The sequence below is a fragment of the Papilio machaon genome, chromosome 3 (assembly GCF_912999745.1).
Source record: "Papilio machaon chromosome 3, ilPapMach1.1, whole genome shotgun sequence".
Taxonomy (NCBI): domain Eukaryota; kingdom Metazoa; phylum Arthropoda; class Insecta; order Lepidoptera; family Papilionidae; genus Papilio; species Papilio machaon.
This window is the reverse complement of record NC_059988.1, coordinates 8,338,888-8,365,848: the sequence shown is the minus strand read 5'-3', so window position 1 is coordinate 8,365,848 and position 26,961 is coordinate 8,338,888. Positions and strand designations below refer to the sequence as shown.

At 33.1% G+C, this 26,961-nt stretch overlaps 3 protein-coding genes across 6 annotated transcripts; 1 reads left to right on the top strand and 2 right to left on the bottom strand.

The window, feature by feature from the left end:
- Nucleotides 1-783: 783 nt before the first annotated feature.
- LOC106719733 (rab GTPase-activating protein 1-like) lies at nucleotides 784-20,864 on the bottom strand. 4 transcript variants are annotated; one of them, XM_045685616.1, is made up of 26 exons: nucleotides 20,692-20,799; nucleotides 20,441-20,590; nucleotides 19,722-19,940; nucleotides 15,923-16,052; nucleotides 15,593-15,779; nucleotides 15,235-15,434; nucleotides 12,356-12,534; nucleotides 11,971-12,096; nucleotides 11,603-11,701; nucleotides 10,560-10,720; nucleotides 9,815-9,917; nucleotides 9,538-9,700; nucleotides 9,285-9,375; nucleotides 8,824-8,968; nucleotides 7,845-8,033; nucleotides 7,056-7,181; nucleotides 6,851-6,961; nucleotides 6,197-6,327; nucleotides 5,928-6,049; nucleotides 5,572-5,675; nucleotides 5,373-5,483; nucleotides 5,223-5,283; nucleotides 4,393-4,529; nucleotides 3,823-3,910; nucleotides 2,430-2,465; nucleotides 1,409-1,484 (listed from the first exon to the last, which is right to left on the bottom strand). In XM_045685616.1, exons 2-25 carry the CDS (start codon nucleotides 20,579-20,581, stop codon nucleotides 2,458-2,460), a joined length of 3,132 nt encoding a protein of 1,043 aa, XP_045541572.1. In that variant the 5' UTR covers nucleotides 20,582-20,590; nucleotides 20,692-20,799; the 3' UTR covers nucleotides 1,409-1,484; nucleotides 2,430-2,457. The 4 variants fall into 4 exon arrangements, with proteins under 4 accessions (XP_045541567.1, XP_045541564.1, XP_045541576.1 ...); XM_045685611.1 differs by lacking the exons at nucleotides 2,430-2,465; nucleotides 20,692-20,799 and adding an exon at nucleotides 20,806-20,864 and having other exon boundaries at nucleotides 784-1,484; XM_045685608.1 differs by lacking the exon at nucleotides 2,430-2,465 and having other exon boundaries at nucleotides 784-1,484.
- Nucleotides 20,865-21,231: 367 nt separating this feature from the next.
- On the top strand, nucleotides 21,232-22,326 carry LOC106719548. The gene is made up of 4 exons (XM_014513908.2): nucleotides 21,232-21,433; nucleotides 21,509-21,596; nucleotides 21,679-21,762; nucleotides 22,056-22,326. Exons 1-4 carry the CDS (start codon nucleotides 21,337-21,339, stop codon nucleotides 22,324-22,326), a joined length of 540 nt encoding a protein of 179 aa, XP_014369394.2. The 5' UTR covers nucleotides 21,232-21,336.
- A 1,161-nt stretch (nucleotides 22,327-23,487) lies between these two features.
- Nucleotides 23,488-26,369, bottom strand: LOC106719663 (stress-activated map kinase-interacting protein 1). The gene is made up of 6 exons (XM_014514056.2): nucleotides 25,952-26,369; nucleotides 25,433-25,822; nucleotides 24,870-25,210; nucleotides 24,180-24,367; nucleotides 23,916-24,051; nucleotides 23,488-23,828 (listed from the first exon to the last, which is right to left on the bottom strand). Exons 1-6 carry the CDS (start codon nucleotides 26,278-26,280, stop codon nucleotides 23,629-23,631), a joined length of 1,584 nt encoding a protein of 527 aa, XP_014369542.2. The 5' UTR covers nucleotides 26,281-26,369; the 3' UTR covers nucleotides 23,488-23,628.
- Nucleotides 26,370-26,961: the final 592 nt, after the last annotated feature.

Sequence of the window (26,961 nt, the reverse complement as noted above, 5' to 3'; positions counted from 1 at the left end):
ATCACTAATCATATGAGAAGAAATCTATCTATGTATATAAAAGAAAGTCGTGTTAGTTACACTATTTATAACTCAAGAACGGCTGAATCGATTTGACTGAAAATTGGTGGGCAGGTAGCTTAGAACCAGGAAACGGACATAGGATAATTTTTACCCCGTTTTCTATTTTTTATTCCGCGCGGACGGAGTCGCGGATAAAAGCTAGTAGTAAATAATTTGAAGTCAATCTGACATGACACATACAATGTCACCAAACTCGTCCTGCGAGTTTACTGTCACGCGAAAAAAATCGCAGTGGCACTGAACATGTTAAAGTGAAATGAAGTGTCAAAAAATAAAATAAAAATCAAAAGAAATAAAACTTACAATTAAATAATCTAAAAATGTAATTTGACATGTTAAATATAAAAAGAAAAATATTAAAAAGAGGAATGCAAAAAAAAACGTGTAAACCGATTTATGTCTCGTATCATCGGTTACGATAAAGCTCGCTGTATGTTACGTGCGTGTGTAGACAAAAATTTTAACTGTAGTTATATATATCTTAATATAAGATTTAAAACATTGGAATTATTAATTTAAATAATATTAATAACATTTAATATGTTACAATTAACATTTTTCTCAGCAATCTGAAGCTAAGAGTAAATGCAAAATGTTGAAAAATTAATACTGCCTTTAAAAAATCACAATTTTGAATGAAATAGTGACCACCGATTTATTTCAAAACATTTTCAGTAAATAAATCAGAAGTTAATTTAAAATAAAAATCCCTATAAAATAAACTCATAATCCGACTTCCTTAGGAATATATAAACATATACAACCAATATTATATAACCGTATTGACTAGCGGTACAGTATGTGCACTCATATTGCAAAATGGTATTCATCATAATTTATTTATATTTTCGGTAAATTTTTAAACTATAATAACTCAGAGTTGCCAGATCTTGCGTGGACAACTCTTTTGGTATATAAAGAGAAAGCTTTATATTAGGACTAGGATAACCAGTGCGTAAAAAGCTTCCTAAACATAGTAAAATATATAAATTTTATACTAACTACGTCTTTTATCTGGCAACCCTGACGCTCGGGTGAAGCGATGGCCCCGTGGCGCATAAACAATATTTACAGGCAACACTAACATACATGTGACAGTTGTGAAACGGAACGCTTATGTCAACCCATTGATAGATTTTTGACAATTGTGACGTCATGGTGGCTCCGTCGATTGAGTTCCTTAGCGTCTTTGGTTATATTGGACTCGACGAGCATTGAGTGACGTTTTGTATTGAGATCTTTCTTCCTCCTGATTACATCGGGGCTGTAGGGTTCGGAGACGCGCCTGTCTGCGATAGCATGCGCCTGCGCCTGTACGTTAGTTAGAGAGCCTTGCCTGTGTATTGTTGTTGGTTCTTGATTCATATTGGGTAAGTAAGTTTGGAATGATGGTCTATTCTGAGCGGCCTCCATTATTGAACCTGAAAGAAAATTAAGTTGCTATTTTTTCCCATATGAAATATTTGCTTATTGCCTAGCAATTTAAAAAATAGCTTTCGATAATATGGAATGTATTGGGTTTATGTTAGCTTACAAAAATAGATGACATTTATTCAGTTTAGATATAAAATAAATATATTATTTTAACTATGCATTCAAATGATTGATATAATTTGTACCATAGACATTATAACATTTAGACAGAGACGAGACTTTGACATTACACTTTGGATAGTTTGAAAACAGGACCCCACTGTTTTGATCAAAAACTATAAATACCAAATAATTTCTACTAAAAAAGCAAAAATGCAAGGTGCAAACAATTTTTTCGTCTAGTCAAATGTGCTGGTTACATATGTACACTTCTATGGTTCATTCGCGTGCTACTTCTATTCTTAATCATAGACAAAACATTCATATTACTCAGAAGATAGGCAGAGATAACAGATTTGGTTTAAAATTTAATCCTAAGAAAAATTGCATGCATCAATCAAAATATTAGGTTATATTATTTTGTTTTCTACCAAGAATTATTATATGACAAATTAAAAAATTCAAGATCGTAGAAAGAATGAAAAGTGATGCAAAAACATTGAACAAAAAAAATCTCGGTAGTATGAACAAAAAAAATTAAATAAAATTAAAACATGACAAGATTAATTAATGAATACATTCAAAGATCTATTTTATGTATAGGTATAATAAGCGGCTACAAATATCGTAATTTTTAAAAAGAGTGATCGACTTTGTAGAGCGTTATCTCTTTCGCTAATGAGCAATGTATGAAAGAGGTAGTACTCTACAAAACCTCAACCTCTTTTGAAAATATCATGTGAAATATTCATTGCCGCTTCTGTAGGTATGTATGATAATAAAATGTTAGCTAACAGGCAATGTTAACAGATATAGAAACGCAACACAATCACCTCAGCTCTGGTAAGTCGGATCGTCTGGTTAATGACCTGACAATGAAGTAAAACATTCAAATTTAGTTCCTGTTCCTATCGCGATAGAGATGAAATTCTAATGTAGTGATTATTATTTAATAATATTTTCAAATGTAAATAATAAAAACAATTTAATTATAGCATTTTAATTTTAAGCATGCAAAAAATAAAAAAATCACATTTAAAAAAAAAATATTTCTTAAAATTTAATCGATTATTCTAGATTCTAGACCAGTGATTGTCAAACTTATTTCTTTCACCGCCCCCTTTGAAAATCAATTATATTTCAGAGCGCCCATAATTTTTATTCAGCCCTAAAACTTAAAAACCACAATTTCATTACTTTAATTAATTTCAATGCCCCCCATTTTTTGGGCCTCTTATCGCCCCCTCCTAGGTTTCAAACGTCCGTCTCCAAGGGGGCGTTATCGCCCACTTTGGGAAACACTGTTCTAGACTATCTACATCTCTATAGCGATAAACTGAAGACACAACCACAAAAGTCATCAAAAATGCAACTCATAAAAAACAAACAAAGCAATGATTATCGCCACAAGATTAAAGCGTTAAACACAATACGGTCGACTACAAAGTTAATTTTCAACCTAAATTTTACCATTACAATTCAGCTTAGATAATTTGTGTAATTTTTTAAATGCAAATGTAAACTTCAATGGTTTATGTAAAGTTGCCAAACCAATTTCCTTTCATAAATCCCAAATAAAAAAAAAAATACTTCAGTTGAAGATTGTTAGTATATGATATTTATAAATAAAAGAAAGAATGAAAAATATTTTAACTTATATAAAATAAATATATTCTTCAATGGGTGCATAATAACTTAGTTTTAGTGCGTGAAGAATACGTGCATAATAACATAAGCATAAGTTTTGTCACCTATAATACTGTGTGACGCAAAACTTTTTCGACAAACATATAGTTATGACGTCATCAAACCAAAGTCCCGTGTTATTGTACACGACTATTGTGTTATCGTAGTGTTAAATCTACTGCCGACCGTATGTGTGTGCGTGTACATTAGCAAACAAGCAAGCGGCCACCTGAATTCGCCGAAATGGCGAAGCAATCACTATCCATGGACATGTATAATTGCAAATATTACGAACAGAGGAAAAGCATAGAAAGAGGATTTTCTTACTATGCGTCCTCTTCACTAAATCTAATTCTCCTTCCCATCATTTTCTAAGAAAAGGGTGGGAAGAGAAAGTTGAAGAAATGAGGAATAGCTTCCAATTGATGTCTATCTTCTGTGTGGTCGTGGTATTTCGAGATGGCCAATTGGTGTACCAAACAAAAATGATTGTTGCGAGATCTACCACTGTGTGTTGTGTTCGTACGAGTGCGTACTCACCGAGCGTACGCACGAGCCACGGTGTTACAGATTGCTTCTGGTTCATCTGCATCTCATTGAGGGCAGCATTCAACTGATGGCTTAGCTCCTATTAAAATTATATTAAAAAAAAAAAACTTCAAATACGATACTATGTGACCTTATGTAAGTCTATTTCTACAACTGATATGAATGCGCTGAATGGACGCGAACGAATTTGCGAACATATTTAACCGAACGTTCGGTTCGTAGTTGCACATGTCGACAAAGCCTTTGTCACTTAGAGTTCCGTCTCAAGTTTCTTAACATTATAAACGCGAATGTTTGAATGGATATTTGTTACTATGTATCTCCAGAACGGTTCAACGGATCTTGATGAAGTTTGGTATATATGTAGAACATAGTCTGGAAGAAAACATAGGCTACATATGATCCTGGATTTTTAATTCATATATTTACTCCATAACACAACAATGGTTCGACATATCTTATTACTTTTAATCCTGTTTTTTTTAAATTCCGTGTGTACGAAGTCGGGGGCACAAGCTAGTTTACAGTAAAGGTCTCACTAAAGGTGTACGTTGGTCTGACCTGGTTGCTGCACTGCGCCTGCACATGCGCGAGCTTCACCTGCGCCAGCTCCAGCTCGAGGTCCCTCACACGCTGCCGCAGTCGCGCCTCCGTCTCACTTGAACCTTCCACTTTCTCCTCGTCCTTCTGCTCGCACTCTAAAATTATACTTATTAAGATTTATTGTATATCGTAAAGATTTAAAATAAAAAAAAACACTCCGTATCTAAAGTCCCTAACCGAAAACATATATGGGGAAAAGAGAGGGACATACAGTCCAAAAAAAACTACAAAAGTAGTATTTACTATATTTGTTAAGTTTTAATCAGTTAAATTGATATTCTACAAGAAAAAAAACTAATAATTTAAAGTAAAGACTTAGATTTTTCGATCTCAAATGTATAGATTGGTCTAAAAATATTTAATAAAGTCCAGTCGCAGAGCACGAAGAATTTCGTACAATGACCTCTTTACCTCCTGACAGTGGTCACAAACATTTTTGTATTTAGTGCGGTTTACATGAATTATTTGAAGGAGAAAGAAAATTCACCAACTTATGAAATATAGTTATTATTATTATATAAATTATTTATTTATATTTTATATTACAAGTAAAGTCAAGGTCAAGCGAACCAAGGACTTTTTGCCGTGCCTCAAGGCCAACCAAAACCACATTATGCAAACAAGAACAAACCTTAGTCTCCAGTAAAAGGTTTACAATCCCTGAGGACGACGGCCATTGGATCTGTGCGAGCGAGACTCATTGTTTTTACGCGGGAGTGACAGAGACAGTTCAATGTACGAAATTCTTCGTGCTCCGCGACTGGACTATAGTAGTTATAATAACTAACCTTCTTTATTGTCTTTCTGTGCGAATTTCACGCTGCAATTTACACAGTTTTTGACATATTCCTAGGGAAAAAAAATCTTTAAGTTAAACGGATTACAAATAAATTATTACTCTCATAATCATTTGTAAAAAAAATTAAGCACATATGTACCTGCATTTGATGCACTTGCTTGTCGAGTCGCGCACAAATCTCGCGATAGTCGCGCGCAACCGCAGCGTAGTGCACAGACTCCTTTTGCATTTCCTCTAATGCACTACGATTCTGAATAAAAAAAACACATTCAAACGATAAATAAAAGATTTTCAATATCCCAACAAAGTTTCCATGGTAAAAAAATAGTTGATTTTACTTGTGTAAGCTGTAATTCCAGTGATTCCTTCTCTTGCTGAAGCTGAGCACAGCTCACCTTCAGACTTTCCAGTTCAACATTTATCTTCTCCTTTTCTGCTGATTCTAAAAATAAAAATACATCAATATTAGTATTAAATAGCACAAATTTATATATATAAAAGAAAGTCGTGTTAGTTACACTATTTATAATTCAAGAACGGCTGAATCGATTTGACTGAAAATTGGTGGGCAGGTAGCTTAGAACCAGGAAACGGACATAGGATAATTTTTACCCCGTTTTCTATTTTTTATTCCGCGCGGACGGAGTCGCGGGTAAAAGCTAGATGTTGTATAAAATATAATTTAATATAATACCTTTGATGAACTTCTCGTATTCAAGTTGATACTTTTGTAGCCGCTTCACTTTAATACTGCAAGCCAATTTTACAATTTGACGGGAAGATTCCTCCGCACGGCATTTCTTCGGCAATGTTACTCTACGAATATAATTTATTATTTAAAAAAAACATGTATTAATTTACGTAACTATTAAATATAATGATTTGGTTTTTATTGCCAAGTCATTTTTATTGACACAAATTTTCTCCTAAGGGATGTATGAGCTAGATATTTCATTATTATACCTAAAATACTTGAGTACTCCCTCAAAGTCGTGCTGCAGCAGGTCCTTGCGGGATCTGGAGAGCAGCGCCAGCGCCACTTGGAACAGCGTGTCCATACCTTGCAGCAGAAACACATCCAAGATGTGGTACACCTACAAAAAAATCACATATACATAAAAAACGACCAAATTATATAAAACTAGCTGTCGCCCGCGAATCCGTCCGCGCGCAGTAAAAAAAAAAATGAAAAATAGATGTTGGAATAGACCTACTGAATATGCTCACAAAATTTCATGAGAATCGGTCAAGCTGTTTCGGAGGAGTACGGTGACGAAAACTGTGACACGAGAATTTTATATATTAGATAACCTAAGTACTTAAAAGCTTATGTCTAAAGTCTAGTCACCACTAACGGGAACGAATAGTCAAAAAAAGTAGTTAGTTCTGTCAGAAATACTTTTTTGCAGCACTTTTTTGACATTGACAGAGAGCGCTAGTGAGGTGTCATGATTTAGTTTGGGTCAGATATCCTTGTCGGTGTATTTATGAGGCGACGACACGACATTTGTCACTTAATCTTATTTATACTAGAGAAAATTACAAAGTATTAAATAAAATAACGAATCTTGTATTATTTTTAATGTACGGATTAAGACACGATGTATATCAACTTACCAATGGTAATGGAAACCTCGCAGTGAACACAGTGAGGAACCACTGAGACGCGAACATGTGCGGCTCCACACCCAGCTCTTGGAAATGACCACGAAGATCGTTCAGTTGCTCCTGGAAATTATTTCAAAATAAATTACGCAAGAATGTTAACAAGTTTAAATCAATCTAGATATAGCTGAGAATTTGAATATTCAAACTTTAGTACCTCCATCAATCTATCCAATTGATGCAACCTCATATAAAGAGCTTCAAAGCCGTCCTTGTACAGTTCACGCAGACCATAGCCGTACATCAGACGTACGAGAAGACAAAACGCTTGTTCCTCCGGCATCTAACACAAAACCATGACATTTACTTATATAATTTTTATAATATCTTAATTCGCTCAAATAGCGTAGCAATCGCTGCTGAAATCCGCCATTACAGATGCATTGCAGAGAGGATATTTTCCTATGCATCCCCTCCTCCATCAAACCCACTTCCCCTTCTCATACTTTTCCTTATAATAAAAAGATTGGAAAGGGAAAACGGACCTAAATTGGGCCTTCGGCATGTACACTAATAAAATAGTTATTTGATTTATTATTTACACATGTCTACAATAATCCAACATTTTTTTTCATTTAAGTAGATGACAATGAAGCTAAAACAACGCAATTACGAAAGTTCTGTTGAAAAAAATAATATAAATCAATCAAGCGTTATAGAATGAAAATTGAAACCTATCTTCTTTAAAATGTATGTATGTATGTATGTAATATATATATTCATAAAAGTTATACTTTCAATTAAACCATGCCCCGCAAAACTGCTTACGCAGTTTGACTGCAGGTTTCTCCCTTTTATATAAAAAAATATATAATTTAGCAAGTGTAGGCTCACGTCTTATGTCATCGAGTAAACTATTGAATAAATATGGAACTCGTTTTTTTTTCTATCTCCATAGTAATTGTTACAATAGTTTTTAAAAATTAAATTTAAAAAGTATACTAACATGTAGCAGTAATGTGGCTGCGAGGAAGCTGAGACCCTGACAGTAGCCGACCTCGTGGTCGTACACAGCGTACGCGCGCGCCATACGCAGCAACGAGTCCTGTCCCAACCCGCCCGCCTCACGGAAGAAATCGTGCGCAGGAAACGTACGCGCTATGTCACGTTGAATCACCGCCTCGAATGGACACTCCTTATAATCAAACATACGAATAAACCAATTACTAAATTTAGTTTATTCCTTACTAGCTGTGCCCGCGACTTCGTCCGCGTGAAATCCCCTATTGTTATTTAGTACCCTTAAGGATGACATTTCTGCAAAAATTGAATTTCATATTTATTTATATCAAATGAGCAGCCTTAGAAAGAAGTTTCAAGCTTCTAACTGTAAAAATGACGATATTTCCATACAAATTACCACCCTTGGGGGTGGTTTCAACCCCTTACAACCCTTTTTTCGCGTTAAAATGTCCTTCCTCTGGCTCTAGACTATCTGTGTACCAAATTTCATTTAAATCGGTTTAGTAGTTTTGGCGTGAAAGCGAGACAGACAGACAGAGTTACTTTCGCATTTATAATATTAAGTAAGGATAGTAAGGATTACTCGACTTCTATAAGATTTGGAAAGATATTTAATAACCTATAACCTTCTTTATTAAATGGGCTATCAATTACAAGAGAAATTGAAAAAATCCTATAGTTAGTTTCTCAAATTAGGCCGAACAAACACTGCAATTTTTTATAATTATGTCATGCACACCAAACACAAACCTAACTATTCCATTAATAGTCGGTTTCTAAATTCAAAATCTGTTTTTTTTTTTTATAAAATATTTGGAGGTAGCAAGATTATATGTGGATTTTAATCTCAGAAATCAACGATAAGTCACTTTAATAATGTCACACATTTAATATGACATATCTATACTGAGTACCTCTAGTTACTATTAAATGACAGATAATGACAGTAACAGTGTGGTTACCTTGCTGATGAGGGTCCTGTACGTCTCCATGAGCTTGTCGTTCTGGTCTACTCCGGCCAGCCGCAGCCACACCTCACCACGGAGCGCCTCCGGCACCCCCACACGCACCAGCTGGCCCAGCGCACGAGGACGAGGACCTATCCAACTAAAACCAAACATGAAAATAAGTATTGTCCGCGAATTAAAAAAAAAATACGATTATAATTTTTGGAGTAAGCAGAAATTACAAATTACCATTTTTCGTAGGTCTAAAATCTTTTTCAAAACTTTCTTTCCACAATACTGCGACACTCAAAGTTATTAGGTGATCATAAAAGGATTATTTTTTAAGGATTTTATATGAAAAATGACATGACTGTTATATAACAATTAATGACTTTGTACAGTTAATGGTGATTTGAAAAATGTTTAATTAAGATCTAGATTTGGATTAAGTATTGTTTTTTAAATGAACTACTTACTTCCTTAAAACTTGCGCCCAGTTTTCGAGAACATCAACACCGCAATCTTTGGACACTTCCCCAGTACCACTCAACAGTGGTTCATCGCCATCTGAAATCATAAAAATTTTCAAAAATTGAACATTATTTTGCTAGATACCAAAATTATACAATTTCTTTAAAAAAAAATACATAAACAAGATTTCGCATAGTCCTGATAATGCCAGTTCAATTTCTTATTCCACCTAAATAATAAACATTATTATGTATTTACCAGAATCTGGTTCCGATGGTGAAGGAGGTGCAGGCGCACTGGACAAGGGAGACGGCAACAAGTTAGACAAGGACAGTGGCAGGTTCAGACGAGATCTGTCTAATTCTCCAGAAGTTTCAACACTTGCAACCTCGTATTGCAGCTGTCCTAATGCATCCAACGACTGAAATAGTACAAAGATTTTTTTTTACGTTAATTAGCACAAATTATCCAAGTTATATTTCAAAGTTAGATTAATAACAAAGTAGATTAGAAATAGAAATGTGAAAAAAATTACCTCTTTCAAATTAATATAAAATTGTTGCACCAGAGGTCGCTTCGAATAGTACCAGAACCTTTCCGTTGGCGGATAAACTTTCACTGGTGTTTCAATAACTAATCTGCAATTAAAAATGTACAAAAATATATCTTACTGATATTATAAATGCGAAAGTTTAGATGGATGGATGTTTAATTTGAAGGTATCTCTGGAACGGATCAACAGATCTTGATGAAATTTGGCACAGATTTAGAATATAGTCTAGAAGAATACATAGGCTAATTCTGCGCGGCCGAAGTCGCAGGCACCAGCTAGTTATTTATAACAAATGCAAAGAATTTTAATTACATCCAAATTTATTTCAAAAGTATTGACATTTTATTTCACTGTTTTAAAGATTATTTACCAAAAATTTAATCATAAATTTTTTCGGTTGACAGCTAAGTGAAAATATTATAATGAAAGCCTAACTTTAGTCCACCCTAGTCCCTTCCCACCTTTTTCTTATAAGGAAAGGATGGGAAAGGGAAGTGTATTTGACGGAGGAGGGGACGCATAAGAGGTTATATCCTCTTTCTGTGCGTCCTCTCCTCTATCAATTAAAGGTAACGTATCTGCAATTGCGGAAGTCTATGTGGAGCGGACTCATGTATTCGCTTGCTCTTTTGCCACCTTATGACAAAAAAATTACTATTTCTCTTTTTTATTAGTAAGACGATGTAAGGGGATTTAGATATAAGGGTGTTGAGAAATGTAAACATACCTGAGTGGATCTCTAATTCCTCTAATAACTAGGTCCAGTGCTAGTGACATGTAGGCAGGTGCGCCATCACCACTCGCCACATTGAAGGCGGCCAGAGCAGACTCGCCCGCGTTCCACAACGCGCATACAGAACAACCAGAACCACCTGATGCACCGCTCACCTGTATACAAACATTCTACAATATTTGACACTAAAGTGCGCAATAGCCGAATAAATGCAGGTTGAATGAAATGGCGACAGGTCACCGGTGTGACTTTTTTTTATATTACATGGTGGAAAACGAGCAAGCGGCCACATGAATTCGCCTAAATGGCGAAGCGACCGCTGCCCATAGACATTCGCAATTGCAAATGCGTTGCCTACCCTCAATCGACGAAAGAGGAGACGCACAAAAAGATAATATTTAACCTTCCTATGCATCTCCTCCTTCATCGAATCTATCTGACCTTTCCATCCTTTCCTAATAAGAAAAGCACCACACTCATCAGACTGTTCGCGGAATTTCTTCCACTTCACGCCTGTCTTCTGTGTGGACGTGGTATTTCACCAGACGAGCCAATTCGTGCAACTGATGTTGTTGCTGGCGTCTACCACTGTTAAAACTTGACTTGTGATCCAAGAACACACAAGCTTAAGGGACATATCTACAAGTCGATCGTAAGACCTGTGTGTACAGATCTGAATGTTGGACCACCAAGGTTTCGGATGAAAGAAGATTGCATGTAGCTGAGATGCGTATGCTAAGATGGATCAGATCAGATCAGAGGAAGTGAAAGTAGCGCCAGTTATCGAGATATTGACGAGCAGAAGGTTAGCGTGGTTTGGACATTTAATGCGAAGGGATGATGTTCATATAAACAAAAAAGTAATGAGATTGAATGTGGATGGCTATAAAGGTAGAGGAAGACCAAAGAAAGTATGGATAGATTGTGAGAAAGAGGATATGCGTAAGAAGGGGGGTGAAGATATGACGGCTAATAAAGATATATGGAGGAGTAGTACATACTGTGACCTAAACTTAACTCTAAAACTGTCTACTAACCATTTCAAGTAATCTCATATCGGAATGTTTGACGCTGCGTCCCGGCGCGAGAAGTATACCAAAACATCGTTCAATGTACAACCCTCCAGTGTACGACATCTGAAAAAGTAAAGAATTAAAGTAATTACTAAAAATAAATCAAACATATACACTAGCTGTTGCCCGCGACTCCGTCCTTGCGGAATTAAAAAAATATTTAGTATCCTATGTTATCTTACAGACTATGTTCTACTTATATGCAAAATTTCAATAAGATCCCTTTAACAGTTCTGGAGATAGCTTGTAACAAACATCTATCCATCCATTCATCTAAACATTGGCATTTATTTTTATATAGTGATTAGATCTATCTATAATTGCTATGTTACCTGTGAGTCATCAATCTCGGGCTGCACGTTGTTGGTGACTTGCTGCACATTGATGGTGACCTGCTTATCAATGCCTCCCCGCAGTTTGAAGCCGAGACGTTCCTTTGGCACATGACTATATGTACCCTGCAATAAATCTATAACTATAGCAGGACCACTTTAATAACTCACATTTGACATATATCAGTTTTAATTTCATAGTGAGATTGACTTGGTTAAAAACATCGATTAAAGTAAACAAATCGATTCGAACTTCAAATATATGTAAATCGAATTGTTGTTTTGAATTATCCATGTTTTTCGTTCGTGTTTCACTGTGATTTTCTTCAACAAGCATTGAAAAAACTACCTTAACATCTACAACATAAGATTGTATTTCCCATACCTTGGCATCTGTCTCCTTCAAGTCAACTGTACATTCCAGTACATGCATGAGCTGCATGGGCGGCGCGGGCCCCACCGCCTCCGTCAGCGAACCCGTCATAGACGGCGCAGCGCTCAACTCCCCCACTAGTGACGACGCCATTGACCGCGGAATGCGCTCAAATGCTTTTGCGAAACAACCTGGAATAATACTATTGGATGAGGGTATGAAACAAACTTTTTGACTATTAGTCAAGCATCCATCTGGCTGAGAGTACATTTATATCAAACTAGCTTTTACCCGCGACTCCGTCCGCGCGGAATAGAAAAAAATGCATACAAGATAAAAAAAGTTCCTATGTCCGTCTCCTAGTTCTAAGCTACCTCCCCATCAATTTTCAGCTAAATCAGTTCGACCGATCTTGAGTTATAAATAGTGTAACTAACACGACTTTCTTTTATATTTATAAGAAGATATGTTATAATTATTTTCACATATCTTGGCGGCTTTTAACTTCGCGCGAATCGCTGCGCAGTACACAATTTTAGGTTTAGCGGTGCGTAGCAGGGCACTGCGCAGCGCACCGATAACCTTGAGCCGCCAATATATTTGAAAATAACTGCTATAACAGATACAAAACAAACAAAAAAAAGAACAGATTTTTTGTTTGTTTGTTTTCTTATAAGAAAGAAATTAAACGCCCACCGAATTTTATTCCTTATTATTTTGCCTTAAACGTATGGAATAATATGGATAGGCATTTACTCCAACTACAGACGTCGTCAGAGGAGGGGCAGCTGTCCCCATAGAGAATTGAAAAATGTTAAACACACATAAAAAGTACTTCGAATAGGACTATATGGTAAGCTATAGAGGTTTCTGCTCCCTCTAGACTTGTCCCAGATCATCAGCTGGCGATGCTCATAATTCTGCACTTAATAACTTATTGAGGGCACCATCATCACTATGTTACGATTATGAAATGCAGAGGATTCCAACTGATAAGCAATGGTGGGCGGATACCACAATCTCGTGACATTTCTGCGTCCGTGAAAATGTCACGCCATAACTTTGTGCAAATAAAATAAAGTCAAACGCATACTTTTTCTAATTGGTTCAAGGCAATAATAAAAGACAATGACAAACAATTATTTCAAATATAGATTTTAATATTACTTTTTTAATATTAAAATGTCAAAACTTTTTGCAAAAAATTAAATGACATTCCCTATATTATCTTGTTACAACTATGATGCACGAAAAACCTCTCGCATTGCATTTCTCTGGTTAAACTTAACGTACTTTAAAAAGGGGAGGTTTAAAAACAATAAAGTATGTTAGTTTGCCGATGATTACAAAGTTTTAAACTACAGCAATACAATGTTTATAAACATACAATAAAAGTAAAAATAAACATCCTATATTAATATTTGTTATTATAAAGTAATAATAACTAGTCAATACTTAGTAGTAAATTTCACATTATTTTTTTAAAAAGACTCACTTTATTTTTTGCACTGTTTTTAAAACGCTGATGCACTCTTATAAAGTTCCGCGGACAATGACAAGAGAAAAATAAAAACATTCGAAGCCATCTGATAACCGCACACTAATGACACTATTCTAGTGATTTGCATTCATCGATCCTTTTCTAGCATTATACAAGAGTATATCTCGATCTCTTTTTTTCACTAATTTACTCACAAAACTAATATAGTTATTTTCGATCTTATCTCTGATATCTACGTTCATACAAAGATAAGATTGTTAAAAGCTCTATATAGCTTAGTGCAAAAATCCATTGAATAACATTTGGTTTGATTTTTTAAATTTTTACATGATGAGATATATTTTTCAGAGGATCAAAATTATTTAAAAACTTTTCTTATAAACGTTAAATATTATTTACTTGTTAATCTAATTTAGAAATAAAAATTATTTCTTTTAAGATATATTTATTTTAAACACACTAACTGTAATATGTCACTGATTTAACACCAATAAAACTCCTTACTGTCTGTTTACTAGTAATATTGGGGGCGTAATAAAACTGGAAGGAAAAGTTCACTAGGTCAAAGGCAAAGGAGACGCGGAGTGTGACGTTTATATTGCAGTAAAAATACTATGATTTAGGTTAGTTACATTATTACTAAGTTATTTAACAAATATTTTATGCACAGAAGTGAACAACGATTATTCATTTAAATTTTATAATGACCTTGAAACATTTCTATCTTTTACTAACACTATAACATACCTTATTTGAAGTGTTGTATATAATTTTTACTTGTCGAAACAATTTTAATACATATAAGACGACAATAAACGATCCCGTATGTTCTGAGAGTTGGAAGTCAACTGCCTCTGATTAGGAGAATTGTGATTGAAACGATCGTACTAATTTATAATAAACGTCTGCGCAAACATTTTGTTAGCATTTGCAAGTAGAGAAGTAACGCAAGCATTTGAGGAATATTAAACGTCCATTTCGTTTATTAATAGAAAATATTCCATTGTTTTTAATAATTGGGTTGAAAGCGTCCATTTTAAATCAAATTTTAAATTAGATATGTTAAGAAATGCGCCTACAACTTTATACCAGCAAGTTTACCGGAGCAAATATTTGCGATTAAAATTAAAACTTATAGGCTTAAACTAGTTAGTTCGAGCTTTTTATCTAGGGCGAATCTGCTTTAATATAAATTCCAATGAAGTCCACATAGACTCCCCTACGTAATCCGTATCCCTATACGTAACTGTGAAGTCAAAATTATTGTTTTCTCTGGTTTTTTTGTTAATGAGAACGATAGGGAAGGCAATATTACTGTATAATAGGTATTACGATATTGGAGGCTAACCATAACTCACACTAACATTTCAAGTAAGAAGATAACACTCACTAGAGACTTGATTGACTGCCTCCGCGATGTGACAGCGGAAGACATGGCAGCGGTAGACGGCGGACTCCTTGGTCTCGCCGTGGGACCAGGTGAAGGCGAAGCAGGAGGCGACAGGAGAGCCGGCCGCGCCGCGCGCATAAAACGAGATTCGGTTCACCGCATACCGCGTCATCACGCTGTTACTGTCCGCTTGGTATAGACTGACAAATAGAAATTGAAATTTGGCTTGGTCACTTAAACTTATGTGTTAGGGAAAGCGAATATAAGCCGATATTAGCTGGCTTATTTTATAACTGCAAAAATAGACAAATTTTAAGTCACAAAGTAGAGTCTACTAGAGTATAAAGGCAACACTCACACGACAAGTCCCTGCGAGCAGACGGGTATGGATATAGAGACAGCAATGCCGTCTCTATTCTCCGGCATAGAGCTGAGCTCTTGCATGATCCGTTGGATGTCCTGCTCAGACTTGGGGTCAGCGATGTTCTGCGCTCCGAGATAGCTCACCCCACAGAACACGGTGCAGTCCTGGTCCACGTCTGATACTGAAATAAACACATAATACTTGGCTGCGTCGCAAAGATTTACTCGAGCAAAAATATCTCTTGTTACACCCTAAATTTTAAATTTGATCAAAACCTAGATTCGCATGTATTACATCTGTAATCTAATTTAGAAATAAAGATACCTTCATCATCGCTCTCGATGGGTTTCATGTGGTCCTGTTTCTCAGTGGGCGAGGGAGTGGCGGTGTCCGCCGCCTGTGGCCCGTCCAACATCTCGTAGAACTTCGACCCGCCGACCAAACGGCATGAGTCCTGGATATAATTATTTTTATAACTATGATAATATCAAAAATATATCTTTATAATGGCGGACATAATAAATAATTTACATTTTTTTTTCATAGTGTAAAATGTAATTTTTCATGTACTGACAATGGAATACATATTAAACAAATAATTACGATACGGTAATTTACTTTACGGCATTATCCGTATCCTTTTACCTTATTAACTATCCAATATACCTAAATAATCGACACATAGTTGAACCATTCTGTGTTTGCCCTACATTCAATATTACTTTAATTTCTTAAGTAATTCTTAGTTTATATTAATAAAGACTACGCATACCTATATGGCAATATCTTTGTGCATAAAGACATTGTTTTGATTCATGTATTTCAGCAGCGGAATTTTCAAATTATATTAACCCCGCCCAATATACGCAGAATAAAACTCCAGGCGGTTTATTTTGACCGTTTAGTTAACACAATTAGACGTCTATTTTTTTCTAAGAATTTAAACATAAATCTTCTATTGAAATTAAATTAAAAACAAAAAAATGTTTAAATTATTAAACCACTAAAATATTATCTGTTTACCTTTTGTATAATCTGTGATTCTCTAAACGTCATTATCACTGTACTAGTAAACAAAAAAACCGTGTATATTAAGTTCACAAAACACGAATTGTTTAATACTTAAAACAATATTTTAAAAAGAGTGTTTAATATTCAAGAGGACGTGTGGCACAGTGGGGCTTGCATACCAAACTAAAGACATTGTCCAATGAATCATGCGCTGCCCACAACATTGATATCAATAGGCGGTATAGGCCCATCATTTAAAATTATGTCATGTTTTATTTACGTTCCAATGTTATCACAAAATGAAAATAAAAAATCAGTACAAGTTCCAATTATTGTAACAAAGAATTAGTTCTATATTTTTAATTAAATAGGTACACGTCAAAATAATAGGATGAAATCGTTGTCAATCAATAGGTAACTCTTTAGGATTAATTAATACAGGAATATATAAAAATGGTATGTCTGTAATTTTATTACTCTGTGGTATGTTTATAAAATAGTGATGCATATTTGTTTATTTTCATTTTCAATTCTATAATTATTTTTATCTTCCGGTAATAACCTTGAACCTTGGTTAATGTTGCCTAGATTTGATTCGTCACAATTAACATCAAATACAGAATAAATGTAAACACAAAACTAACAGATACAAAAAACACATATTATAATGTAGATGAACAAAAGAAAGAAAAAAAAACAGTCCATTGTAAATTATGCACGTGATAAAAGAAATGTTTTTACTTTTTTAAACCAGTAACGCTTAAAGTGTGGTTTACCTTAGCACTCATAACCTCCATGTCCGTCTTATTACGGAATCAATCTGGTATTTCTTGTTTAATTTAATCACTCAAGTTCAATAACATAGACCACATAATGTAACTTATATCACACTAATGCATATTGACAATTAACACAAATTTTTTTTTGTATACTATTTATATATTACAGGTGTTTGTAACTTTATTTTTCTTGATAATAGATTTAAAAAAATATAGCCGAATAAAAATTCCGATGCACAAATAAATTAATAGGCGCGTGCGCAGATGTGACGCACCCATTAGGTGTAACAATTGACTGAACCAAAACAGCATGTCAATAATTAACAGTCAAGGGTACACTATAGACTCATAATACTAAACAAATGTATATGTCTTTTCCTGTATCAATTTACTAGACATATAAAACCTTCTTGCATATAAAAATACAATCAATGTATATGAGATACAGTAGAAACGCATTAACGTATCTTATCAATTTAATGATCACCTACGCATATATTTTTGTTATTTTCAGTACATACTTTTTTAATGTTACCTATAATATGGAATTTCAAATTTCTCACAAATCAATTAATACGATAGGAGTTTTCCATTTAGGCCATGTTGGAATGCTTTGAGAATCTGGATCAGGTCTCAAGAACCCTTGAAGCAAGTTACTTTAAATCCAAAATCATAAGAACACAAAATCTAACATTAGTATGAAACAAAAATTAATTCTATGTCTATATTCTGTAGTAATATTTTTAAGGCCAAAAGATCGACAATTCAAATAACTGAAAAAACAAGTATTAGTTAATTTTGCCTTGTGGTTTTACATTACACTGATATTTATCTTGTGCCACTGTATAAATCAGACTATTCTCAGTAACGCGTCTGTCGCAATGTTTTATTTATCAACAAGCGCGTTCACCTGAGCTTAAGTGTTTGACGCGATCCATTGAAATTCATCCTTACATTACAAGAATAACATCGTTACGAGAACAAATCTCTTTGTTACTGAGAATAGAGATTTTTTTTTATTTCCTTCCAATACAATTAAAATACCTTCTATGGATGTAATTTTAAAATAGACATGTGGTATGATATCGAACTTCTTTATCTTCTTAGAACTGAATTCGACGACTGAATTTCATAGCAATAGAGCTGTAAAAGACAATCTCTCAATGTAATCAGTGTAGGGCAGCTATTTTGTAGGCTTTTAAAGATAAATGGGTAGGTATCGTGAAAAAGTACGTAATAACTCAGGCCACTAACAAAACGCGTTGTTTACACACGACTGAACCTGTTGTGATGAAAGAGAATACAATTGATGTTGTAATAGTAGCACAACAATCTACTTCAATCCATAGATACTGTTTTTTTTATATAAAGCTGATCAAAGCATTTCCGAGCATAAGAACAATTTGGTGAATATAATTTTAAAACAATATTTAATTTGTTTAATAAGCGTTAAATACCAAGTAGTTAGTTGAACAAATAAATATTTTTATAGGCAACTAGGAGGCAATAAAAAAATATTTACTTGTGTTATTGTTAATTGGTTCGCACAGATTTAACAATTAATATGGCACTAGTTAGTTTTTATGACATAACATGAATATTGTAGAGTTGCTTTGAAATTATAAGCAATAAGTGATAATGAAATCGAGGCTTCTGTACAACTTCACGAACCAAATTATTTCAAATTCTAGCAACCATTTTTTTTTAAACCTAAAATCGTCTTTTAACAGAATATGACCATAATATATTTATTATTTGGAATTTCATAAACGTAGCTACACTAGTCAAAAATAAATAGTCTTAATTGTCATCTCCCTAGCTTTATCACATGGGGTCAACACACAAGGTTTTATAGACCTTAAATTTCTGGTGTACTTTTTACTGCCGGCCGCCTGCCTGTCGCCAACCTTACTTAGGATTATTTTAAAATTAAATATAATACAAACTTAATGGCTAAATAATTAAAAATAACTTCTAAAAATACAACAATGTTAAAAATAAGTAGTAAAACATTAAATAAATACTCTAAATAAAAAACGAAAAAACTCTGGAACTAGGAAATGATAAAATATAATGGAACCTTTTATATTTTGTCTTTCATATTTTCTATGCTCTAGTATAGTTTTTGATAGAACTAATTGCATTCACAACAATAGTTTTTAGCACTAGCACCCCAGAAGAGATTCTATGGTGCCCCTTTTTTTTCCATGCCTTAGTTGGGGGGGGCATGTAACAGTTACGATTCGAAAACCTGTGTCACCCTGGGCAGTTGCCCAACCGAGCCCTAACCTAACACCAGTACTGCTCACAGGGTCAGATAAGTTATTACATACCTGGCTTTTAGAAGTGTCATTTTTAACAGCAGCACTAGCGCCATCTAAATCGCCCATCTTTGCTTCCGAATCGCTTTCAACTTCAAATATAACTTTGTAAAGGTCAAGCTCTTCTGGTACGTTTGACTCAATGTTCGCTTCCGGTCTTATTGTTAGTTCTTGGTTTATTAACTGACTTCGGCTTATTCTAAGCGAGCCCTGGAGAGACTCTGATATGGCCTAAAATATCATAGATCAAAATTAATACATTCATGTTTGCAATACCAATATTTTATAGTATTGTATATCTCACAATATGAATTATTTATTTACTATTAATTTTACCTAGGTAAAAATACATTAGGTGGGTATGTGAATAATAATAGATAGGGAGTCATCTTAGATGAAATATTGTGTAATTATATTTGAATATAGTCCATCCATGAAGTAGTTTCATTATTAATTATCATTATTTATCAATAAAAAAAAATTATGTGGTACTCTTAGTAAAATAAAGACATCATGCCATTTATGCTATTCATTTGTTATAAATAAATTAAAGAGAAACAGTAAAAATATTTTAGCAAATAACAATTTGATAGTTGATTAATTAAAATTTTGCTATTCACTAAATGTAATAAGTTCTAACTAACCAATTTGGGATTTTTAATGACATGCATCTATGAATTGTGCAGTCTGCTAGAGTACATAGGACGTGAGAAAGAAATGATTGTTCTTACGTCGCTCAATATGTCTTCCAAGTCACAACATACGTTTGTAGTGAGCACAGGGGCAGGACTAGGTGTGCGAGATCTTTCCGAATAGAACTCTAAATCAATCGGGTCCAATACCTCATTTGGTCGACATTCATTGAACTCCATCACTGTTTGCTGTTGGGGGTACATCAATATTGTAATACAAAACAATTCACTAAGCAGACATGCAAATGAAATGAACAAATAATAATAATAGCCAAGTGTCTACTTCTTACCCATTGATAATTAGGTTCTCTTACGAGAACAAAACATTATAACAAGTCAATAGCAGCAAAAAAAGACAAAACACGAAAAATTAAATGCGGTATTATGTGTACTTAGATATTTACCGATAGTTGTCGGATAAATTCGTGCAGTGAAACGTCAAACAAAACGTCAAATTATAAAATAATTCCGTTGCACAAATAAAAAACCATTAAATTTTCTTGTTTGAGTTAGTTTTTACAAAATATTTCACAAGATATTAAAATATTCATTTGATATATCAAGAAAGCGATAAAAGAGGAATTGGTATAAATTTTATTCACCGCAGCAGGGGGTAGTAATGCGTCGCCTTATGATGGGAGAAAACTGATATAAGAACCATGAAATTTTTTAACCATAAAAATTTCCCAAAAGTTTAATTGTACAAAAAATTTTACTTAGCTCATTAATTTATATTTTTGTTTAATTTCTCGGATTTTCCTTTTATTTTTTATTCCGCAAAGACAAGCGGCACTTTTTATTGTTTATCTGTAAAACACTGGCGGCGGTTTGAAAACGTCAGTTTGTTTTCATTATTTTAAATTTTGTAAACTTTTAAACTGCGAAACAGAAATAAGTTTTACTAATATTTATGCTTAGTATACTGGTGATAAAAGATGGAAATTTCGGTTAACGATAACGAAATACAACAATCTATACGGTCGCCCCCTCGACGGAGACGTTCTACGTTTTTTGAGAGGCGAGATTCTTTGGGTAGGTCACTATGGACGCTATATATATTTTAACCAAGATTGATAATAAATTCATACTTTATACTATTTATTACAGGCCCACAATTATTGTCAGGAAAATTAGAGCTAAGTGTGGCTAAGAAAGATACAGATATTAACGAGAAACATAACCAAGAACTTCAAAGGTAAAGCGCTGCAATGCTACTTATGTGCTAGTTGATATTATTGAACAAACAACATTAAGGTATATGAATATTTGATTTTCAGTTATTATGAAAAACTTTTGTCCGAAAAAGAGCAGTGGAAAAAAGAAGTTAACAATAGGAAAAATAAATATCACGACCTAAGATTGTAAGTATTTTTTTTAAGTATTGTTTGTGAGGGAGCTAGAAAACAAAAAAAAATATCTTACTTATCACTAATATTATAAATGCAAATATTTAGATGTATGGATGTGTGGATGAATGTTTGAGGGTTTGAATGTTAAAAGGTATCTCCAGAATGGCATGGATGTAGAACAGTTTGGAAGAACATAGTCCCGGGCAACAGCTAGTTTATAATAAATTTAGAATTGTGGCTAATGTGAATATAACAGCTGCCAGTAGTGGGATTGTTATAATATTTTTGTTTATGTAATGTTTCAGGCAATACCAATTAGCAGTAAAATCAACAAGTAAGGCAAAGATATGTTATTCGGCATTAACAAATGAAGACATAGAATTTTTAAAAGGCAAAGTTAACATAACAAAACTGATTGATAGCCAAACAAAACTACACAAATCAGTTAGAGAATCTCATGCATTATTTAAAAGGGCAGCGGAACTGGATAATGTTATATTAAGTCATTGTGAAGATAAAATTAAGCAAATTAATGAATATATTCTTGATAATAGTTCTATAGAACCGAATACATAAAAATAATTAGACATTTTTTTTTAGTCATCATTAAATCAAATCTATATAAAAACATTACATAGAAAGAAATTGATGTGATTCAACAAGATGTTTGTAACTGAATTCTGAAATGGGATGCAATTTATTATGTATATATTAATGTGTACATAATTAGATGATAATCAATATTTATAACTTATATTGTTTGGAATTCTGTCTCTGGTTTTTATTTTGTAAGGAGATATTGACAATATTTCCACTACTATGATATTTATGTTTAGATTTAAATATAGCTATTGTAAATGTAATAAAGTTCTATTTTTAAACCTAATAAATTTGTTTATTTTTTTTTTAACATATTAAACCTTTCCATTTATAAAAATGTAAAATGATGGGCAAATATTGTATTGAGAGGTACTTGGCCATTTCAATATATCAGTTATTAAAAATAAAAAATCAAACAGCAATAACAATTTATTTAATTGTAATATACAATTTTATTGTACAGGTATTCAATACATGAATTACAAAATTAATGGAAATTAAAAAATCACCATTTTTTTCTTGGTTTTTTTATTACAATTTCGTATGGTTAAATTCACCATACAATAACTATATGACATATAAATGACTAAATAACATATTAATAAGCCTAAAAGTGCTCTTATTATAAATGTTTTTAGATTACTATATACATACAGTGCCTAAGCTGATGTATGAAACATTTTTTCCTTCCTTCTGAAGTTTATTGTTATTCAATGAGAAAAATATCTTTGTTCAGGTGTTTGGATGTTTAGTCTTAGTGGAAATTCATATTATTTATTAGCTTATAATTAAACAATATATTTATAAATGTAAAAAATTGTATCTTTTTTAATTGCAACTAATATTTGAATATATCTCAATTAAATATCAAATAATTTGAAAGATTTCATTTGAAAAAAGCTGAATAAATAGATATACCACATAGGTACTCTAACATCCATGTAATGTGTTATTTATGAATTGATAGGAAGAAATTTATAGGTTTCCATTACTGAACATAACCCATTAAAATTAAATTATAATAACCTATTTATACACATTTTTAATTAGCCATATATTTTTTAATAGTATGCACTGGTGTTAAGACATTTAAGTTTAAGTGAAAACTGTATAATTAAAAAAAAAAACAATGCTTTGCTATTTGATAAATTAACAAAAGGTATATGTAAATGTGGCAGTTATTGTTGTGTGTGAAATACACTTCAGTCATTTCAAAATTATTACATTGTTCAGGAACTTTAAATAGTTTATATTTACAGTATAAACAGCCTTCAGAACTCAACTTGTCTGCTTTGTATGAAAACTTCTTCTACTTTGTAATTTTTTCTCTTTTGCAGTCTTATACTCTCGACGACACGGACTATTCCTGAGATCTAGGATTGTGTTTATTTTCTCTACAATTTCTTTTCCCATCTCATGATCACATTCAAAATCATGACATTTGTATGTTGTGTTTGGATGAAAGAAATTGGGGTTACCTGAAAATTTATTAGTATACAACCTTACATAGTACCAAAAATAATATGTTAAAAAATTATATTCGTAATATATAAATAGTTAAATACCTGGTGTCCTATCATTTAAGGATGTGTTATGACTATTTGAATAAACTATCCTAAATGTGGTTTTGTTGGCTTTTGACTCCAATATCTGACACCACGCCACGGAGTCTATACTGTGCAGGAAATATTTAGATCTTGACTGAAAAAAACATAACAATTTCAATTAATTAAAATTTAAAATTTATGAGTAATTGTTTAAAACAAAAATGGTGTATTAATAAAGGTGCTGTCTATGGGAATAGTCATATTAAAAAAATTCAAGCTTACCCAAAATGCATGCTTATGTGTTACAATAGGTTCAATTTCAATCCTGTCTAATGATATCACCAACTGCACCAGAGTATTTGTTCGTACTTTTCTTAACAGATGCACTTTATATGCTTTACATTGTGGTGCTTCCGTTGCAATTATATGAGACTGCATTTTGTCTATATTTAATCCACCTGCTTTTCTTTCTGTATGAATAATATGCAAAACACTTTAGATATAACAGAAAAATGGGGTATACCATAAATAGGCTTCTTTTGAGCTCTATAATCTCCAAGTTACTAAAATATTATTTCTGCAATTTTTGTTTAATATGAATTTTGACAGATTGTGCTCATTGATTTGCATATTCTTATTTGGAACATACTATATAAAAAAATAATTGAAGAAGAAACTTTTTAAAAACAAGATTTTAATATGTTTTTGTTTATTAAAAGAAATAAAATATAGTCAAGACAATATAAACAAGCCCAAGCTCAATGAGGTGGTGTTTCATTGTGAAGATCTTATGGCTACCTTTCCATCATCAGAGGAGCACTAAGTCAAGCAATTTACAAATTTATGGAAAACTTCAGCTCATTCAATAACCAGGAAGTGGTTAAATTTAATTTGCAAGATTTGCTGACAAACAATGGGACAGGTATAATAAACTAAATAAAATCTTAAAATAAATAATGAAATAAAGTGTACCTTCATTAACAGCTCTGATAGCATTTCTAACTGCTTCTGAAGTTGAGCTGCCTCCTGTGTTATGTCTAGATGTATTATGATGACTTTGGCCCGAGTCTGATGCCTTTGGAAATACATGAAAAGCCCCACTCATCACTGAATAATCGGGAATTGAATCAGTAGCTCGGTCTATAATGATCTTGGTTTTTAAATCAATAAGACCGAGGCATGTGAAACCAAATTTAGAGCAGGGTTCATTAGCATCCAAGCAAGGAAATGCCAAGTCAACTTCTCCATCATCTTCCGCAATACAAAGTCCATATTCATGCACAGATCCAAGAGTTATTTCTGGATGTTCAATGCTGGGAATAATAATAACAAATTTATCCTTTGGGCTTTTGTATATGTATACATTTTATTTTATATGTAACCTAGAATACACAAATATTTATTAAACAATCTTAATACAAAATGTTTCAAATGCTTAAAAATCCATACAAAAAATTAATGTACAGATTTTTTGTGGATATTTTAATCGCATCTGGAATTTAAGATATATGTTTTTTGTTATTCATGATATTTACCTATATTTATAGCATGTAAATCCTATTAAATCTTTAATTTTGGCACTGGCAATAACACACACAATCAGTGGATAGTTTTGATGTTTTTCTGGCAGCATTGTCATAAAGATTTTAAATGATTTTATAGGCAGACCTAATTGTGCTGTGCCATCAAACTTTGCATACTCAAGGTATTGTCGGTGAGGGAGATCAGGGCAATGTTCTAACTGTTCAGCCAATAGTGATTTCTTTTTTTCAACCTGTTTCACCTCCATCTTTGCAAATGTTTCTGCCATTTGTTCTGCAGTAAGTTTTGTTGTTGGATCTTCCCATTTTATAACTTTAATTTTAGCTGCCTTCTTTAATGCTTGTTCTTTTTTATCAAGCCACAATGTAGTGTTTGATCTTTGCCTACAAATTAAATGTAACATGTTAAAATATACACTTAATGTATATTACACCAGTAATATAGTGCTCAGAGACTAAATTGATATAGTTTGTTGTATATTCTAAGCATAGTAAAAATGTGGTAAAAAATACCTATGAGGCAAAAAATCTTCGTGACGTATGTAGCTACCACAAACTAGATCATCTTCTTCACTGTCTTCCATATCAGGGTAGGGATCAAATTGTGTCACCAGTTCCCTTTCATCACTAAAGTCTGAACTAAGTTCTTTAATCTTACTGGTGCTAGGTTGATACAGGATTCCCTCTTTGTATTTCTTTTTTTCTTCCATGGCTTTATTTTGAAATATCTTCGAAAAATCTTCACCAGCCATAACAATATCGCACAAACCTGTATCATCGGTCGCAATAAATGCTTCCCTAATATTCTTTAAGAGCCATACTTTATTATCATAAGTAGCCATTTTCTAAGCATAAATATTCGATTAGGCTAATTTTAATAATGATTTGTAGTTTGTATTCTGGATTTTATACTATGCGGCTTTAAATTATACACCTGTCATGCTGTATGTCAAAATCTCAGATGAAGAATTATATAGATTTGACATGCGCGTTCACCCGTAAGGGACAGATAGAGAGTACTATAGACTATACCTATATATATGTAAAAGGATTGGGGTTACCAGTTATTTGTTTTGTCCCGAAAATGAATAATTACGATATAATTTAATATATACCAATTTATATATTCCCAATTATATTGTAATTAATAAATGTAATAAATATAAAAAACAATGCGTAATTTTTGTTTATGTGACTAAGATTAGGTAAATAGATTTTTTAGTAATACTTAGTCAGGTCATACATTCTGTCACATGTTTAATATAAAATAATTGAAACAAGTTTATTCATTATGTGACCATTTATATACCAAAATGAACTTAACAAAACATAGATTCTTATGACACTAAAGTTTATTCAACATGACCTCCGTGATTTTGAATACAGGCCTTCAATCTGCGCGGCCAGTTGTCTATCGCAGCACGAACGAGGTCCATGTCAATATCGGCGGCTGCCTTAATCTAGGATGTCTTGAGTGACTCCAAAAAAAGAATTTCCCGATATTTTTTTCCCGCGTACCGCTT